Source organism: Electrophorus electricus, chromosome 16, assembly GCF_013358815.1.
Source record: "Electrophorus electricus isolate fEleEle1 chromosome 16, fEleEle1.pri, whole genome shotgun sequence".
Lineage (NCBI taxonomy): Eukaryota > Metazoa > Chordata > Actinopteri > Gymnotiformes > Gymnotidae > Electrophorus > Electrophorus electricus.
The window spans coordinates 16,837,073-16,855,729 of record NC_049550.1 but is presented as its reverse complement, the minus strand read 5'-3'; the positions used below and the strand labels follow the sequence as shown (position 1 = coordinate 16,855,729).

Genomic DNA, 18,657 nt, shown 5'->3' with positions numbered 1-18,657 from the left:
GCCAGGCAGCAGCCAAGCAGGTGCCAGCTTGATGACAGAGCAGACAAGGGCAGCCAGCTATGAGAACTCCATACAGGTCCAGCTACAGCGTGGTGGACTGTTAACAGGGGCTGGATGAAGTGATAGTGGGACCTAGAACAAGAAGGAAGACCATTACAAGTGAGCCCTGGAGGTTGTGTGTGTGTATGTGTGTGTGTTAATCCTGGCTGATTCAATGGACTCATTATTGCCTGGAGAGTCTTCCTCACCTGAAGCCTTCCTCAGAATTATGGGCACGTTCAGTGATGATATGTCCCTTATACCAAGCAATGTTGACTGAGATGCTTTTTATTTTTTTTTTCTTATTTTTATATTTCAACTGCCATGAGTAATAAAATCACAACGACCAAAAACAAATTTACACTATTTGTTAACAGAGCATTTTTTCCCCCTGTATCCTTACTTTTCTACAACTAATTCTTAGACTCTATTCATCATGAGTGATATACAACCTTCCAACATTAGAAGCTAGCACAGGCTTCATCACAAACATATCAACCACTGAGACATATCTGATGTTCCTGACATATATAACTCTCATCATATTTACACACTACAAATGCAGGGTTAATTCATTACTTTTTACACATTGGCACTTAAGTACACAGCATAAAAGTATTCTTAGGGTTTACTACATAGTTTTATTATAGTTCTCAGTGACATCTGCACACACTATGAGCACTAACAACTGGAATTGAGTAACATCTCTACTGAGTCAGAACTGACTAGTTGAAGCATTAACATTTTATTTAGCCAACAAGCTAACCGAGGCCAGCACATTTCCACATAACAGTAAGCGTAACGTTACATAATGTCACCTTTTTATTCGACATTTTACATTCTTGTTGGGCCTGCACTTATTCAGACTTATCAGTATGAAAATTATTACCTTCTCTGGGACTCAATCACATCACCTTAGTCTTAGTCAACCACTCACTAGTCTAGAGGGCCTACTCTTGTTCTCAGTCTCCACAATATTTATTCACACAAAATATAATGAAAACTTGGAAAAACCCGCTGTCACGGAACGCTCCCCTCTCCCCGGTCATGTGATACGGCCCGCCACCTGCAGTGGGAGTTTGTTTTGTCTTGATTGTAATCAGGCCTCCATGTTTGCACACACCTGCACCTAGTTAAGTGTCCTGTTTATGTATTTAAACCCCTGTCGGTGTGTGCGTCACCGTCAATTATTGCCCATGTTCATGTCCGTATTCGCCGTTTACGTTATGTGTGCGTCCCACCGTTGTATGCATCTTTCAATAAACGTCTGTCTCCGTCATGGGAGGCTGTGCGTCCTACTGCCCTGTGGCACTCGGTCCGTTACACCTGCTTGTGACATGAGGAGGCAGAGCAGGATGCGGGGACTAGTCGAGTAAAACAACGAAACGTTTATTGCTACACAAAGACGACTGCGTGGCTAGTAGGCTAACCGAGTTCAAACATCGACAACATACACAGTCAAACACGAGACATATAAACGCATACTAACGATACACAATGAGGAGCAGGTGTGAACACAGGGAGGGCGTGGCCACACGTTTGGGAGGAGGGGCCGTACCGTGACACTGCTTAAGGTAGTTTTGTATGCAAGTAGTAACAGTTAATTGATTCTAGTCTGCACAAGAAAAACTGAAGACAAAAGAACAGAAGTGATTAAATCTAAAATAAAAAAAATATCCACTACTGGCTGCCCATTACAGTGTCTCAAATTACTGTAACCATGGTAATATCGCTGTAACACACTGTATTCTCTCTTAGTCATGAGTGGCTTACTGCTTGTATACAACAATAACAAAAGATGAAGGCAAAATAGGAAGATTCAGTGACACAGCCAGTCACAATTTAGAACTGGAAATACCCATTTTATCACATAAAGCTAAATATGAACAGATCTCAAACTAATCAATTCTTTTGACCTCTTTCCCCCTCCCATATACTGTGATAAGCACAAATTCGAGAAGCATGCTTTTGATCAACACAACCTCACAGCTCGTCTGACCTGCCTGTGACTCTCCGGCTCGTTAGGACTTGGGCTGACTGATGGTGGTGTAAACACAAATCTCTGCTGATGAAGCATTCTGGTCAGAGCTGTCTGGCTTCAGTAGGAAGGTCACTCTGTCATAGTTGAGGCTGTCGGTGGGGTCTCCAGCAGAACCTGAGTTGTCTGTGGTGTCACCAGCAGAGGAGCTTTTGTGTGTTTCTGGTTGATATTTAATCTCCTCATAATCAGCGGTAGTTTGAGCAAGCTGAGGAAAGTGATATTTGAGGGAACAAAATCAGGACAAAAAAAAAATAATAATAATTATATATATATATATATATATATATATATATATATATATATATATTTTTTTTTTTTTTAAATCTCCTCATAATATATAAAATAAGCCAAGCTTAAACATATGTTCAATAATACTGATAATATTCAATGAATTATGAATTATTATTGAGTGAATTATTGAATGAATTATTAGATGAACTGTGACATTTTACTGATACAAATCATTCACCAAAAGTGGGGGAAAAAGAATTATGACAAGGCTGTAATGATTATTATCTAACTTTAGTACATTACGTAAGGGACTTCCTCTGCTGCTGTATGAATATTATACTGAGAATGGTTGTAAGTTTGAATAGGTTGGTGTCTCAGACACCCACAGACACACCCACACATTGTAACTCACCCCTCTATTATCATCTCCCTGTTGTATATGAGAGAAGCCATGATCTGTGGAGAACAGCACAATGCAGAAATCACTCAAACCCATTTACTCTGTGACATCACCAGGGGGCAATGAAAACACATCTCTTCAGCATCACGTTAGGCAGACATAATGCCCAAGACACGTGAAGCCATATTTTGAGGGAGCTGTTGACTATGCAAATGTTGGTTATTTCTGAGTGAAAAGTAAAGTGGGTGTGTGCACAGCTGTACAGGGTAAATTCTGTGTCAGTGAACTAGAAGTGCATCTGAGTATGTAAGCAAGGAGCAGCATAGTCACCATGTTTCTTTAGTCTTGTTCTGAGAAGCAGTATGATGCCCACCAGCAGCAGAGTCGCCAACACAGATGGGATGATGATCATGGCTACACCTGCAGACACAGATCGAGCCAATCACAGGCCTACTTTACGTGTGTGAAACCAAACACATGCCCACTGGGCAAGCCACCTCAAATTGTACAGGCAAAACAGTAATGATGTTTTCACTTCAGAGTTTTACCTGCTCCTGATAGCCATGATACCGGGGACGAAGACAGTAGCTCCAATGATGATGAAGTCATCACAGAAGTAGACACTGAATCGGGGATGTGGGCTACTCCAACTGTTTTTACCCCATTTCTGCTTGCCTCCATTATTTCACTGAATTCAAATGGCAAATCTAAAAATATCACAAAATGAACCAAATACAGACATCAACTCATGTGCATGCTGAAATACACAAAGTGCAATACATCACTGCATGCTATAAAAGTGATAATATAGCATTATATAAAGAATAATTACTACTCAAAGATATTTTAAGGTGCAATGTAGATAATGTAGTTGTGGATAATGACAATGTATGGAGGGAAGAGACACTGGAAAAAGTAAAATGAATAAGAAACAGTGCATCTGATTGGGTGGGTGGGGTCATCAAGAACTGGATCTTGGGTTATTGATTTAACTGGATGTCTCTGACAGCTCAATGGCTGTTCAGTCATCAGAGGATGGGTTAATCCACAGTTCAGCTCTGTGGCTGTTCAGTCATCAGAGGCTGGGTTAATAGGCCAGCAACAAGCTAAGACCAACATTTTGTTTCTCCTAGTGGCAAAACGTACTGCCTAAACAATCATCAATTTGTGCATTGTGCTACTGAGGTTCATGTGTCCCGTAATCACAGCATGCTAAGGGTACCGGGTGTAGCATCTCAGCGTCCCACTTTTCCTGCATCACCGAGTGTAATTCCAGCATTCAGCATTCAGCAAGAGTAGCCTTCTCCATCTTTCTTCATGACAAGTAGCAGCCTTCTTTCTGGTACGCTTTACCTGCATAGCTCTCTTCTGATTGAACAGTGATGCTGACATTGTGCTCAAGCACATCAGCAGCAGTCTTTTCTGTGCAGCCATTATTTTTTGCTTCTTCCTCTTGCAAAGCTCATGAACCAGTACTCTGCAAATCTGGCCCAGGATGGCAACTGAACAGCAGGGTTTAGTGTTAATCTACTCTAACACAGAGGACGAGGTAGGGGATTGGCTGCTGAGTGGATAACAAACTGGACATACTTGTATAGCACTTTTTAAAACAGATTAAGATTACATAGAAGAATTAATCTTATTACATGCTGAAGTCTAAAACTGCAGGAAGATCTAACCACAAAAACTATTTCAAAACAAAACTAAATTACATAATGAAATAAAAGAAAATTCATTAAATGAAAGATTACAATTGAACTAAATTTAAAGAAATAAAACAATAATAAATACATTAAGAGAAAGTGGCAAACTGAAACAACAGATTTTACACAGCATATATTAAAGTACATTAAAAGCGGAACAATAATTTACAGTAAATGAAAATTTAAACATAGAACTGAAAACAGAAGTGAAACAGAACAGACTAGAGCAGTTTATTTAAAGACCTTACAGAATAAAAAGGTTTTAATCTCAGATCATCTGGGAGAGAATTGCAGAGTTTGGGGGACTGGAAGCATAAATCAGCCTTGAAGCTCTTTAGTTGGATGTGACACCACCAGCATGATTTTATCAGCTGATCTGAGGGCCCTTGATTGTACACACCTGTGATCCTACTGCTAAGGTGCAGGATGACAAGACCATGAACACTTAAGTTAGCAGTAGCATTTTAAAGTCACTTGTGAATGACAGAGGTAGAGTTAAATCAGGGAAAGCAGAGTCCTATGATACTCCTGTCTTAGTACCAGGAAATAATCCACATACCGACTGATTGTTGTATGTGGATGTGAACAGTGAATCCCTATCATTCAGTTTGATATAGCAGCACATCCACTGGACAACATGCAGACCTGCATATGCTCATAATATATTTATAGAGCCGTGATCATGCCAATTCAAAATGTAGGACGATTAAATTACTATACACGTTTACTGACGTCACCAGCTTCTCCTTTGGAAAGAGGAAAGGTGTACTACCTAAATGATAAAGTATCAAGTGTGTGTGATACTCAAGTCTTACTTTGAAAAATTTCAAGAACCACAGAGGAAATGAACACATGGTCCTTAGTTGTAGAAGCTCCACACCAATATTTCCCAGAATCTTCCTTTGTCAGGCTAGCAATGGTCACAGTGAAGACTCCAGCAGAAACATCATCAGTCAGAGACAGACGGCCATGTTTAGGCTTCTCTGATGTAACCCTGACCCCTTCATGTACACATTTTGTTTGCTGTCCAGTGCAGAGGAATTTTACAAAATCTCTGAGATCCTGGTTATAGTGGCAGCGAATAGATATGTTTTCACCTAAATGACAAGTCAACTCTGTAATTAGAACCAAAATTAGCAGGTCAGATTAAAGGATGACAGTGGGTATGTTTAACAATTTACCTGCAGTTGGTCTTCACATCTTTGTCAAACATACTTTTACAAAAGAGGTTGCAGATATTTGCTTACCAGGTTTTATGGCTAGCTGGATCTTCACCTGGTAATTAGTGGAAGACAAGTTGCTGGTTGCTACACACCAGTATATGCCTTCATCCTCTGTGCTCACATTAGTGATGGTGACAATGAAGAAGGTGTTTTTGTCCTGTGTTGAAAATCTGCTATTTTGGACATCTTTAAAGGGGGACTTACAATCACCCTTGCAAATGTACTTAGAGTTCTGCTCATATTCAGACTCAAATGGACATCTGAACTCAACGTCTCCTCCTTCATATGCTGTGTAATTTAGTTCAATTTCATAACTCAGCACTATGTAGAGGAACAAAGGAGATGCGTTTTATTATATATATATATATATATATATATATATATATATATATATATATATATATATATATATATATATATCAATGAGAGAGAGAGAGAGATATCACAAAAGCTTAAAATATAGCATTTCAGCATTGTATTTACAGTAGATTTTAAAGTAATGTGTTTTAAAGTAATTAAAAGTTATACAGAAGTTAACATTTGTCACATGGTTGGTTCAAAGGAGAAAGAGGAAGACACAGGGACACATACAGGGACATGCTCACATACAGGGACATGCTCACATACAGGGACATGCACACATACAGGGACATGCTCACATACAGGGACATGCTCACATACAGGGACATGCTCACATACAGGGACATGCACACATACAGGGACATGCTCACATACAGGGACATGCTCACATACAGGGACATGCACACATACAGGGAAATGCACACATACAGGGACATGCACACATACAGGGACATGCTCACATACAGGGACATGCTCACATACAGGGACATGCACACATACAGGGACATGCTCACATACAGGGACATGCACACATACAGGGACATGCTCACATACAGGGACATGCACACATACAGGGACATGCTCACATACAGGGACATGCTCACATACAGGGACATGCACACATACAGGGACATGCTCACATACAGGGACTTGCTCACATACAGGGACATGCACACATACAGGGACATGCTCACATACAGGGACATGCTCACATACAGGGACATGCAGTGACAGCTGGGAAAGTTCTTACCTGGTAAAATCGAAAGGATGAGAATGTGTAGAATTCTAAAGTTAAGGTTTTCTTTAACACTCATTCTTGTTTAAGCAAGTTTTGAAATGATCTTGCATCAGCTATTTGATGGTTATTTCCTTTCACTCTGTCAGACACACACCCCCACCAGCTACTTTTCTGCTTTTCATTCCCCACCCTTTGTCACACTTGTTGAGTAATGTTTGATGTTTATACAGAGGACTTCCTTTGCTGCTACAACTGTAACATTGAGCGGTAAGGAGGTGGACGCATGTGCAGAGAAGAGCGAGATTTAAGGGCAAATCCAAAATCAGAGTTGTTGTAGTAGTGCAGGGTCATAGAGCCAACACGGAGATCATGGGGATACATGATAAACAAGACAAGGGCCAGGATACACAAAAGCTAGGAAACACAAAGCAAAAGCACACAAAGGCAAACAAGGAAAGCAGGCTAGAACAAAGACTAGGGAAAACTCGGGGCTAAGAAACATGAAGGCTACATGGAGTACAAACTTACTGGTATACAGATATGGGCTTTCAAAAACATTAAGCTAATCAAACACAATGAACCTAACAACCACAATGAACACAAATGCAAAGATTCAAATAAACAATGAACAGCCCAGCCACAGGGCACACGACAGGGTTTAAATACATGAATTTAACAAGACTAGAAACAAGGGAAATTGTGTGGAAAATCAAATGAGGGGCAGAGAAAACTAAACTACGGAATGGAACTAAAATACACAAGACAGGGAAACCATGGACCATGGAAGCTGGGAGAAACTAATCATGACAACAATAATATCATTGCTATAGATCATGAAAACCTGACAATAATTCAATTGAACTGAATGCAGTTTATATATTTCCTCTCATGTTTTTCAATTCACATGAAAATCAGATCCCAGATTGTAATAGTTGCACTTTTTGAATAACTGCAAGACCAGATCACAGCTCAGGGATTCTGAGAAATACTTTTATTATCAAAGACTGTTTGTAATTAATCTTTAGAACAGGGCTTACTGCACTGAATAAACATGCAAAATTAAACGGCTGGCAGACACTTCACATTGAACTCTAATGTTTTAAGAGCATGAGCGCCCTCTAAGGGACAAAACCTGATATTTACAACTGTGAGACCAAAACATGCTACACTGTTTTTCAATTCACATGAAAATCAGATCCCAGATTGTAATAGTTGCACTGGTACACGTGATGTTTAGGCCCAGAGGAAGAGAAGGCAGTCAGCACATGTTTCACATCATCTGGTTAGTCACTGTATAGCAGGATCAGTTCTTTCTTACACTTTAACACTGAATGGTTGTTGAAGTGATTTTAGATCATTCTGCATGTGTCAAATAAAGACATATATGCCACTCCAGTATACAGCAGCTGTGTTGAAGCTGATTCTCCTTTATTTGTGCCATTACAACACTCCCATAATTTGCATATCTGACCTAATACACTACGCTGTACTTCCTCAGGGGATACATATTTATTGCTAGCGTAGTCTGCAGTCTAGTTCTACCTCTACGTTATGCACATATTTTGTATTTATTAGCCATGCACCCACTGCCTTTGTGTTTTTGACTATTGTCTTTGACTATTGTTCTATTGTTTTTTTTAAAATAATTTTTAAAATAACTGCAGTAGAGAAGTAGTCTGTAGTAGTCTGACAGTAGTCTGACAGTGTTTCTTTATACTGTACAACCCTGTATTGGTATAATGTCAATAAAGATTAATTGAATTTAAATAACTAAATACCTCGCTCTGATCTCTCATTCTTTTCCTTACTCTGAATAACTTTTATACAAACACAAACTAACAGTCCTATCACACATTCTGAAAGGGCTTTATTCATGGTATGTGAAGTACAGAAAGAGATCAAAGGTCAGGATTATCAGACAGGTGGAGGTCTCACACTCCATGGTGCACTGTGGCATACACTGCAGGGACGTCTGTTGTGGGCAGGGGCTGTAGAACTAACGAGTAGAAATCAAGTGCAGGCTCTGCAGGTCTGTTAGCAGCATTAGGAGAGGTGGGAGGAGCCTTGGGTTTCTGGGCGGTGGCATAAACTGTTGTGGATGTGGCCTGTGTGTAGTCTGGAACCTCCTCATAATACGGACGATGTTGAATCTGAGGGGGGAGAGGTATTGTGTGTGCAAATGTACCAAAACATGATCTTCTCCCAAAGTACACTACAGTGTTTCCAGATGACTGTACAGAGAAATGCAGTGATCTGGAAAATGAGGAAAACATCCCTGATTTACAGGCTGCCGAATTACAATGAGGTGGAAGAGGGACTCTCTCACATGCACATACACACATACACATACGTATGTGAACACATGCAGACTGACCTCATGATTGTTTACTGTGTTTCTTCTATTTGATGGGAAAGTAGAACCTGTTGAGTGCAAAAGGTCATGTGATCAGTGGAGGTCCAGCTAATTACCACAAAAATTCCTAGAATTATAGATTGTAAAATAAATCTTTCCTAGTAGTTGGTGACAGATTCCATTTTGATTAGGTAGCTTACACTAGATTTATTCTTTATTTAAATAGAAACATATATTAATGATAAACCCTGTTGGTGTATAGTTAAAGACCACAGTAAGAGACTATCTGATCCCAGTGCTGAATTAACTCATGCAATATTTCTTTAGGTCCAGCTAGACTCCAATATACATAATGAGTTAATTAAACACTGGAGTTTTGTTAACAAACCTGCTTTTCTTCAGTGATCCAGTTCTGAACTGAGGACCACTGTTGACTGGAAATGTTTTGGATCGTGGACCACTCTTAACCCTGCAGTGACACGGCTGTGGCTAATACCACCAGCGCAGTGCCCCCTGCAGGACACTATGAGAAAGCGCCGTAGGTGTGTTGAGAAACTCAGTAGAGGACGGCTGACAAATTATATGTGACAGCAATGGTCTAAAGATTGTTTTACACGTTTATAAAGTGGATGGTGAGTCTATGTGCAAGTAGATGTTATATGTTAAATGTCATGAACATTTTCCAGATAACAGTGAGGAAAAGCCCCCTTCACCACCCTAAAACAAGATATTTTTATAAAGGGTCAAAGTTGTTTTTATTTTATTCCTTTGGAAAAAAAGAGGAGTGAGTGACTGTTACCTCGTGTTTTATGGCATTTCAGTTTGTAGACCATCAGTACAGATCCTCCGATCAGCAGCAGAGTCACACACACGCACACAGTGATGATGAAAAATCTGAGCGGTGAGCTGCCTGGAGATGTGGGAAACACTGCAACAAACACGTGACACACGTGAGATTCAGACCGAATATACAACCTACAGACAAACCAAATCACACCTTTAGCACAAACACATTATATATGAAAAAAAATTACTTTCTTACCAGGGAAGCTTGCTGTTGCTTGATATTAATATCAGTGAAGAAATCATGAAATGAATAAATACAATGTATTAATGAGGTTTCAGGTGGCATTACAACCTTATATGCTGGTCAAAGTCATTCAAAACGTTGGGATGAAAATGCAACTTTAGTAACTTCATAAAAGCAGTAGGTTCTCACATGTGACGTGGAGCTGTATTTCACTGAAGACAGGAAAGTATAGGGTCACAGATTCCCTTTGTCTCTGAGCGCCACACAGGTAAAGTCCTCCATCCTCCACTGTCACATCACTGATTCCCACACTAAACATGTTTGCTTGTGTGTGTTCCAAAAGGGAAAACTTCTGTTTCCCTTCTGGTTGTTGGACAGCAGGAATGACTGCACGGATGCTGTGATTATCCACTCTGAACACATACTTGATATCACTTTTATACTTCTCTGGGTGTGTACAGTTCAGCGTAATGTTCTTTCCTTGGTGAGCTGTTTGTGTGAGTAACTGTCCACAGCAAGGATCTGCCATGCAAACAAAACGAGTCAGTGAGTAATTTATTTGTTTTAAAGAAATTAGACAGAGAAAGCCCTTTAATGTTCAGAGATCAGCTACCAAAAGCAAAATTGTCCCCCAGCTGAGCTCATCAGGCCTACTTACTGGCTTGTGCTAATGAGCAAAGCCAGACAGTTGGAACAAAATTCTGGACAGTAAGAACATGAACTCTGCCACTCCAGGACTCTCCTGATCAGACCTTATCACAATCCACATGTGCTATGAAGGGTCTGAGAAATCAGACACAGAACATTCAGTGAATGATGTCAGTGGAAATCCAGTATAAAGTCTCTCACCTTCTTTCACACTGAGTGTCACATCTGAACTCGAGGCTCCTTCTACTCCAAACCTGTAGGTTCCAGCATCCTGCTTACTTATGTTTCTTATTAACACACTGTAGAATCCAGTCTTAGTATCATCCACAGCTATGAATTTTATTTCATCAGCCCACATGTTCACCATCTGGGGAATTATTTTATCTGTGCATTTGCTTTGAGCTATCTTGCAAAACTGTTTTGTGTGATTCATGTACTTAAGGATATCATAATGCCAGTTGATTATGACACTTCCTCCTGTGTAGCCAATCACATCTGCACAGTGTACACGACCTGCCAATAAAAATGCAGTTCCTCTTTTAGAGTCTTGTGATCTGAAGCAAGGGCTTCATATCATCCACAAAAACAATTATGTTATGATCATTAAAAAAACAAAAAATTAAATAAATAGGGGCAGTTCTAAATAGGGTGAAACTATGACCATGTCACACACTCATAATAAATTAAACTTCCCTCTTTTAGAATAATCTGATCTGTAGCTGTAGTTGTATTTGTGGCTTCCTATCACTCACAATACAGTTAGGTTGCCAAAAATAATCCATGACAATTCTTTTTACAATTAAAGCACAAAATAAACTGGAACTATGAGATGGACCTATGAACCATGTCACACACACTCATAATAAATTAAACTATGTGCTGGACCTATGAACCATGTCTCACACACTCATAATAAATTAAACTATGTGCTGGGCCTATGAACCATGTCACACACACTCATAATAAATTAAACTATGTGCTGGACCTATGAACCATGTCACACACACTCATAATAAATTAAACTATGCGCTGGACCTATGAACCATGCCACACACTCACAATGAAGGAAACATACTGTAAAAGCGTTTGAGGAGAGTTGAACTTCTGACCTGAGAAGAGCCAGAAACTGAAGATGAGGAGGAGCTTCATAATTATGTCATTGGATTTATTCCGTTCATCAGTTTGTGCTCTGAAAGGACCGAAGACTTCTGTTCAGTTTTCCCCCTCACTTTCTAAGAGGTGGTAGTGCTTCTCTCGTCCTCTCTGTTATACTCTCTCCCCCAAACCACAATTCTTCCTGTCTGTAGTTCATCCACTCTGTCACTCTCTCTTCCTCTAACTCCACTTCCTCCTGTCTGTGGTCACTTCTCTCTTGTGTGGTTCAACAAAGCTGGGCTCAAAAATAGCAAGTGCTGTTGAATTGGATGACTGGACAAGACTCTTTGAAAGTTGGCCAAAATTAGTAAACATTGACCCGACATTTTTATCCAAAGCAACTTACAGCTATGACTGAGTACAACTCAACCAGTTGAGGCTTAAGGGCCTTGCTCAGGGGCCTAACAGTGGCAACTTGGCAGTGATTGGGCTTGAACCAGCAACCTACTACCACTGCCTGTGGCAAAGTTACATGTGTCCATGCATCACATTCAGATACAGCTAAGACTGGGACACTAATCAGACCATGTCAGCTTTTATGTTTCTTAAATGCAAAATCATTTGAGCTCATCACTTTTTGAATAACTGCAAGACCAGATCACAGCTCAGGGATTCTGAGAAATACTTTTATTATCAAAGACTGTTTGTAATTTATCTTTAGAACAGGGCTTACTGCACTGAATAAACATGCAAAATTAAACGCCTGGCAGACACTTCACATTGAACTCTAATGTTTTAAGAGCATGAGCGCCCTCTAAGGGACAAAACCTGATATTTACAATTGTGAGACCAAAACATGCTACACTGTTTTTCAATTCACATGAAAATCAGATCCCAGATTGTAATAGTCTGCAGTCTTGTTCTACCTCTACGTTATGCACATATTTTGTATTTATTAGCCATGCACCCACTGTCTTTGTGTTTTTGACTATTGTCTTTGACTACTGTTCTATTAATTTTTTTTAATCATTTTAAAAATAACTGCAGTAGAGAAGTAGTCTGTAGTAGTCTGACAGTAGTCTGACAGTGTTTCATTATACTGTACAACCCTGTATTGGTATAATGTCACTAAAGATGAATTGAATTTAAACAACTAAATACCTCGCTCTGATCTCTCATTCTTTTCCTTTCTCTGAATGATCTAAACACAAAATAACTTTTATACTAACACGAACTAATAGTCCTATCACACATTCTGAAAGGGCTTTATTCATGGTATGTGAAGTACAGAAAGAGATCAAAGGTCAGGATTATCAGACAGGTGGAGGTCTCACACTCCATGGTGCACTGTGGCATACAATGCAGGGATGTCTGTTATGGGCAGGGGCTGTAGAACTAACGAGTAGAAATCAAGTGCAGGCTCTGCAGGTCTGTTAGCAGCATTAGGAGAGGTGGGAGGAGCCTTGGGTTTCTGGGCGGTGGCATAAACTGTTGTGGATGTGGCCTGTGTGTAGTCTGGAACCTCCTCATAATACGGATGATGTTGAGGGGGGGGAGAGGTATTGTGTGTGCAAATGTACTAAAACATGATCTTCTCCCAAAGTACACTACATGCACTGCAAGCTGCATGTAAATTTCCTTCAGGCACTCTCTGGTCCCAGTCTCTCCTCTTCCTCGTTGTCTTCCTCTTCCTCACATGCCTAGGGTTTGTCTAGTGTGCAACAATTACCAGTTGTGTTCTATATGAAAGCTAATTCAGGTGGAAAAATGCTGTGATCTAAGTACTATTTACCTTATTAAGAAACTATTGCTTATGTTATGAACAATAATATTATAACAGTAGACTACAATACTACCTAGCCATCACCTTGCCATGAAACAATTATAAAACATGTAATCACAGTATGAAGAGTATTTAGTCTATTAATTGATTAACTCTGATGTGTTATGCCATTCATAAAACAGAACGGTCTTGCACCGTACTTATTATTTTTAAGGATATATAAATTTAGCTAACTGATAAGCTAACATTCAGCCACCAGAGGGAGGCACAGAGCAGCTCCTCTGTAATTAAAATTCATCCAAGGCACATGCCTTTGCTTCTGCTTAAGAGACGCTTTCCAAGTCTCTCCAACGGTCTCTCGACCTTTCTTCTCTTTGGTGTAGTTATGTGACAAAGACCTTTGCGTTTATTCTCAGGTCTCCGCTCCTTGAGCTTCTTATTTATTCGTGGAATTACAATTACAATTACAACGTGTGTGTGTGTGTACGTGCACGCATGCATATGTGTTTGTGTGTGTATGTATCTATGTATGTGATTGTTAGATTACAAACTGCTTAGTGATGAACTACATTTTAAATTATGAAGATGCAAATCTGAATTTTATGTTTTAGCTAAATTTGTGAGCTGCAGGACAAGTATACTTTGGGCTAAAAGCACAGAGAGCCAAAAATAATTAAATATAGTATATTCAACATGCAAACAGCACATTCAACAACAGAATAAACAATGCAGTCCAGTAAGTTAGAGTCACATAATAATGCCAGAATGTAGCTAATACTGAACTGTTCTGCTGTGGTTGGTTGTTTCTGGCCGCACTTGAGCTACTAATTAACAAGAAGCTTAGCTTGGTCCTAATTGTAACGCTTGGTGGCCCGAGTGCCGAAGGGCGAGGGGCAGGACGCACAGACTTCCTCGACAAGGACGAACATTTAATTGAAACATAAACACAACGGCACTCACACGTATTACAAACAAACATGAAACGATTAACAATAAACAGACACGATAAACAGGAATACTTGTAGTAACGACGACGCTAACATTTAACATTAATACGCCACTTTAACAACGACCAACGACGCTGCACACCCTGACGTGGATTTAAATACACATAGACAAACGAGGTACAAGTGTGTGCAGGCGTGGCCACAAACGAGGGTCCTCCTACTGCAAGTAGCTGGCCAAACCACGTGCCTCGCGGGAGGCGAGTGTTCCGTGACACTAATGTTAATCCAGCTAATTAGACCTTATTTATAAATGTTTAATTAGACCTTACTAATGAATGGTTAATTAGACCTTATTTATGAATGGTTAATTAGACCTTACTTATAAATGTTTAATTAGACTTTACGTATGAATAGTTAATTAGACCTTACTTATGAATGGTTAATTAGACCTTACTTATGAATTGTTAATTAGATCTTACTTATGAATCATTAATTACATCTTAATTATATATATTTTAATTAGATCTTACTTGTACTTGTAATATGACTGTCAGGCTATCCATGGTTGTCAGCTAGCTAAAAGTAATAAAATGCAGCATATACATATTAACAAAGCAGCAGTTTCAAACTGCTAATATTTACTATGCCAAGATTGGAAGAGATAAATCTGTGTTTTGGCAAGGATTATAAATATTATATTTTATTATTTTATTTCTTCTGTTTATTAAATTACATTAAACATTTCCTATATGTGTACATGTGGGCCCTAGAGGCCAGAGGTCCATTCACTCTTGATAGTTCACTTACAAGCATTTATGTGACTAGTTACTGCAAAAAAAACCAAAAAAACAAAACTGTATCTGAGCAAAAACAAATTCCAAATTAAGCATTAAACCCTGTAACATGAATGTAGAATTTCATCTATCTGGTTCTGCATCAGTAGGTTAAACACTACAAGTTCCAGACAATCATAATAACAAGCCAGTGACCAATCATGTTATGGATTTCAGATTCTGTGAGAGCATCTCACTCCTCAATACCTATTTTCTCCAAGTCCCAACCACGGAGTAAAGACAAAGGTTAAGTATGTACAGTGAATTTAGCAAGCAGCAGGTCATTCCAGCAGAGGGCGATGTCTGAGAGTGGCATATTCACAGAAGAGTAGTAGTAGAAATTAAGTTATTCCAGCCTTGTGTGGTGTTTGAGAGTGGCATATTCTGTAGCAGATTCTTCCTCCCTGAAGGTGACTGTTGGATTACTGGGAGAATCTGGATTACTCTGGAAAATCACGGTGGTGTAAGTGGGGCCTTGGTCTTTGGGTGGTTGAACCAAAATACATAAAAATACAAACAAATAGAAATAGCTCCTTCTCTCCTCACAGGAATGTGGGTTCAAGCAAAATTGCGCCCCCTTCAGAGAGCATGAGTGGTTCATTTTTGAGCAAGTAGACAATAATTAGACTGCTTCTGTAGGCCTCCCAGATGCTAGATTTCAACTCAGCTAACTGAAATCTCATGGACAGTGTGGAGGTGAGAATACCTCCCACCACCATCAACACCAAATGCTAGAATGTCTTGATTATGAATCGTCATACTTGCTCTGCACATTGTGGGCTAACAGGCCAATAGCTGATGTACAAGTTGCATTCACCCAGTGGTTTAGGCAAAATGGGGTCACAAAGTACTACAAACTACAGGAATTTATAGGATATAAAAAACCTCATTATAATGCATATGGCTTACGTATGTTGCTTACTGTGTTGTGTAAATTACCTGCATCCTCATGAGGGATGTTAGCAGGAAATGAGGCATTCATGTAAACAGCACTGTGTGTGGCAGGAACGTATGTGTGGTGTTTAACCTCCCCATAGTCACAGGCAGAAGAGGGAACCTGAAAGGGAACAACTAACACTCTCATATACATGTGACTGTGCAGACACACACGCACACAATATACCCACATAATCACTTCATCCGTGTTTGTCCTCTTTGTGCTGTCTGAAGAAGTGGAGCCTATGGAACACAAAGTCACATGATACGTCTAAATGATCCTTTTTTTATCAGTTCACAAACAGTTTTCCTCAACTAGACAAATGTTAGGTAACTTAGGTACCTTAATTTAACTTCACGTCTTCTCATTGTCACTGGAGTTTAATAGAATATGGTAGGCTAGCCATTGCTATGGTTACCCACACTACAACAGGAAAAAGATACAACCAGACCAATAATCCATCAGTGAGAAGCGACTTCAAATGGATCTTTGCTGTTTCTGGCTTGCTCTAAAAACAATCATGCCCCATATAAATAAACAAATAAGTAATAAATACATAAATAAACCTTTTGGAGTATTTTATACTTATCCACTTTCATTTTGCTAAACAACAAGGAGACTACATAACATCCAGTTGTCCAGTTTTATCAATAGTGTAGATTATATGTAGAGTTTGAAGGGTACCTTGTTTTTTGAAGTTTCTCAGCTTGTACAGTGTCAGTGTCAATCCTCCAATCAGCAACAGAATCACACAGATGCACACAGGGATGATGACAGAGGAAACTGCAGCTGAGAGAAACCGAGTTAAGACTTAAAGAACAGGCCCAGAACTCATATTTACAGTCACTGGGGGCGGTGGCGGTGGGGTGGGTGGGGGGTTGGTATGGTCTTCTAAAGCTGACGGAGGGGGGCCGAGAAGGGGAACATAAATGTAAAAATATAATACACTTTTTAAAAGGGCCTCTCCCCTGCCTTTTGCAGTGGGGCCCCAGAATTTTTACTACACCACAATTTGCATTATATTTAAATTAAAGCTATGAAAATGGCTGACATATTTGTTTTTGTTTTTTTTTTCTTCTTGTAGTGGCTGATTTAATGGTATGTTGACCATCAACCACATGACCCACAGTGCCGATGTGCACAGCTGTGTCATTTGCACTTCTGCTTTTCTTAAACTCAGATAGTTACCAGCATTCAGAGAACACTTATTTTCTCCCCTCTGTTCTAATTTTCTTTGGTCTTTGCATCTGCTATATTTTATATATCTTTCTTAGAGTTCAAAAGTACTTAAAGTCAATTACAGCAAGTGTTGTTCAAATTGTTCAAGTATCATATGCTAAGTTGTAAGAGTTCCTGGTAAGTTATTGAGAGTAACAATCAAGCTGATTATCCTCAATGAAAACTTTCTCTTTAACTTTTTTTTTTTTAATAGCAAGCATGCCAAATATTATTCTTTAACAAAAAGTGAAAAGGTTCCTACTCTTTGTAACTTGTAGATGTACTTTAGTGTAGATGTAGGATCCATAGCTCTTCTCCACACACCAGTATATCCCAGAATCCTCCTCTCTCAGGTCAGAGATGGTCACAGTGAAGATTCCAGCAGATGCATAATCAGTCAGAGAGAGTCGTCCATTTCTGGTTTTCTCTGATGACACTTCGCCTCCATCTTTGTCACGGCTGGAGAGCTCCCCCATGCAGAAGAATGTTTCTTGGTGTTTTGCAGATTCTCTCTGATCAATTTTATACACGTTAACGTTAAAATGCACGTTAAAATAGTCTCAACTCCACTCACAAAAAGCACTGGAAAGCAATTTTGACATCACATGTAACATGGAAACAGATTATGTACTATATCAAATTATATGAATATAGAGATCTTTACTACCTTGTTTTAGGATTATCTGCATTTCGGTAGAGAGATAATACATCACCACTCCACCACTGTTCACTCCACACCAGTATTTCCCAGCATCCTCTGCAGTTACTCCACTGATGATTATTCTAAAAGCAGTGGCCATGATGTCATCATCCAAAGACAGCCGGTCTGTCTTGGTTGATCCTTGATTGATCCTTGCATAGCCTGAGTTTGAAATTTCTGCTGCTCTGTAATGCATTCATCTTCCTTACAGAAATGCTTTATGCTTTGTTTATACTTTGACTCATAAGGACATTTGATCTGAACCACATCACCTTCATACTCTATGATTTTGCTGGCTAGAACCAGGAAGGAAAGAGAGAGAGAGAGAGTGAGAGAGAGAGAAAGAGAGAGAGAGAGGGTCCATTTTCTTTTTTTGT

General features: G+C 39.4%; 1 protein-coding gene across 1 annotated transcript; it reads right to left on the bottom strand.

The window, feature by feature from the left end:
- Nucleotides 1-468: 468 nt before the first annotated feature.
- LOC113591735 lies at nucleotides 469-18,555 on the bottom strand. The gene is made up of 19 exons (XM_035534727.1): nucleotides 17,843-18,555; nucleotides 17,047-17,151; nucleotides 16,365-16,604; nucleotides 15,775-15,905; nucleotides 13,024-13,063; nucleotides 11,877-11,975; nucleotides 10,969-11,280; nucleotides 10,309-10,641; nucleotides 10,132-10,149; nucleotides 9,889-10,017; nucleotides 9,111-9,157; nucleotides 8,674-8,886; nucleotides 7,265-7,298; nucleotides 5,662-5,958; nucleotides 5,230-5,529; nucleotides 3,260-3,418; nucleotides 3,042-3,131; nucleotides 2,724-2,767; nucleotides 469-2,285 (listed from the first exon to the last, which is right to left on the bottom strand). The coding sequence occupies exons 1-19, from the start codon at nucleotides 18,054-18,056 to the stop codon at nucleotides 2,061-2,063; spliced, it is 3,030 nt and encodes a 1,009-aa protein (XP_035390620.1). The 5' UTR covers nucleotides 18,057-18,555; the 3' UTR covers nucleotides 469-2,060.
- Nucleotides 18,556-18,657: the final 102 nt, after the last annotated feature.

What these genes read in the sequence shown, in the direction of transcription:
- LOC113591735 (XM_035534727.1), bottom strand. Translation starts at nt 18,056, where the DNA reads ATGGGGGAGCTCTCCAGCCGTGACAAAGATGGAGGCGAAGTGTCATCA. An exon ending in GACACTCAGTGTGAAAGAAG is followed by an intron (nt 10,642 to 10,968) that starts GTGAGAGACTTT and finishes TTTGCATGGCAG; the next exon opens with ATCCTTGCTGTGGACAGTTA. An exon ending in AGGGAGATGATAATAGAGGG is followed by an intron (nt 2,286 to 2,723) that starts GTGAGTTACAAT and finishes CACTTTCCTCAG; the next exon opens with CTTGCTCAAACTACCGCTGA.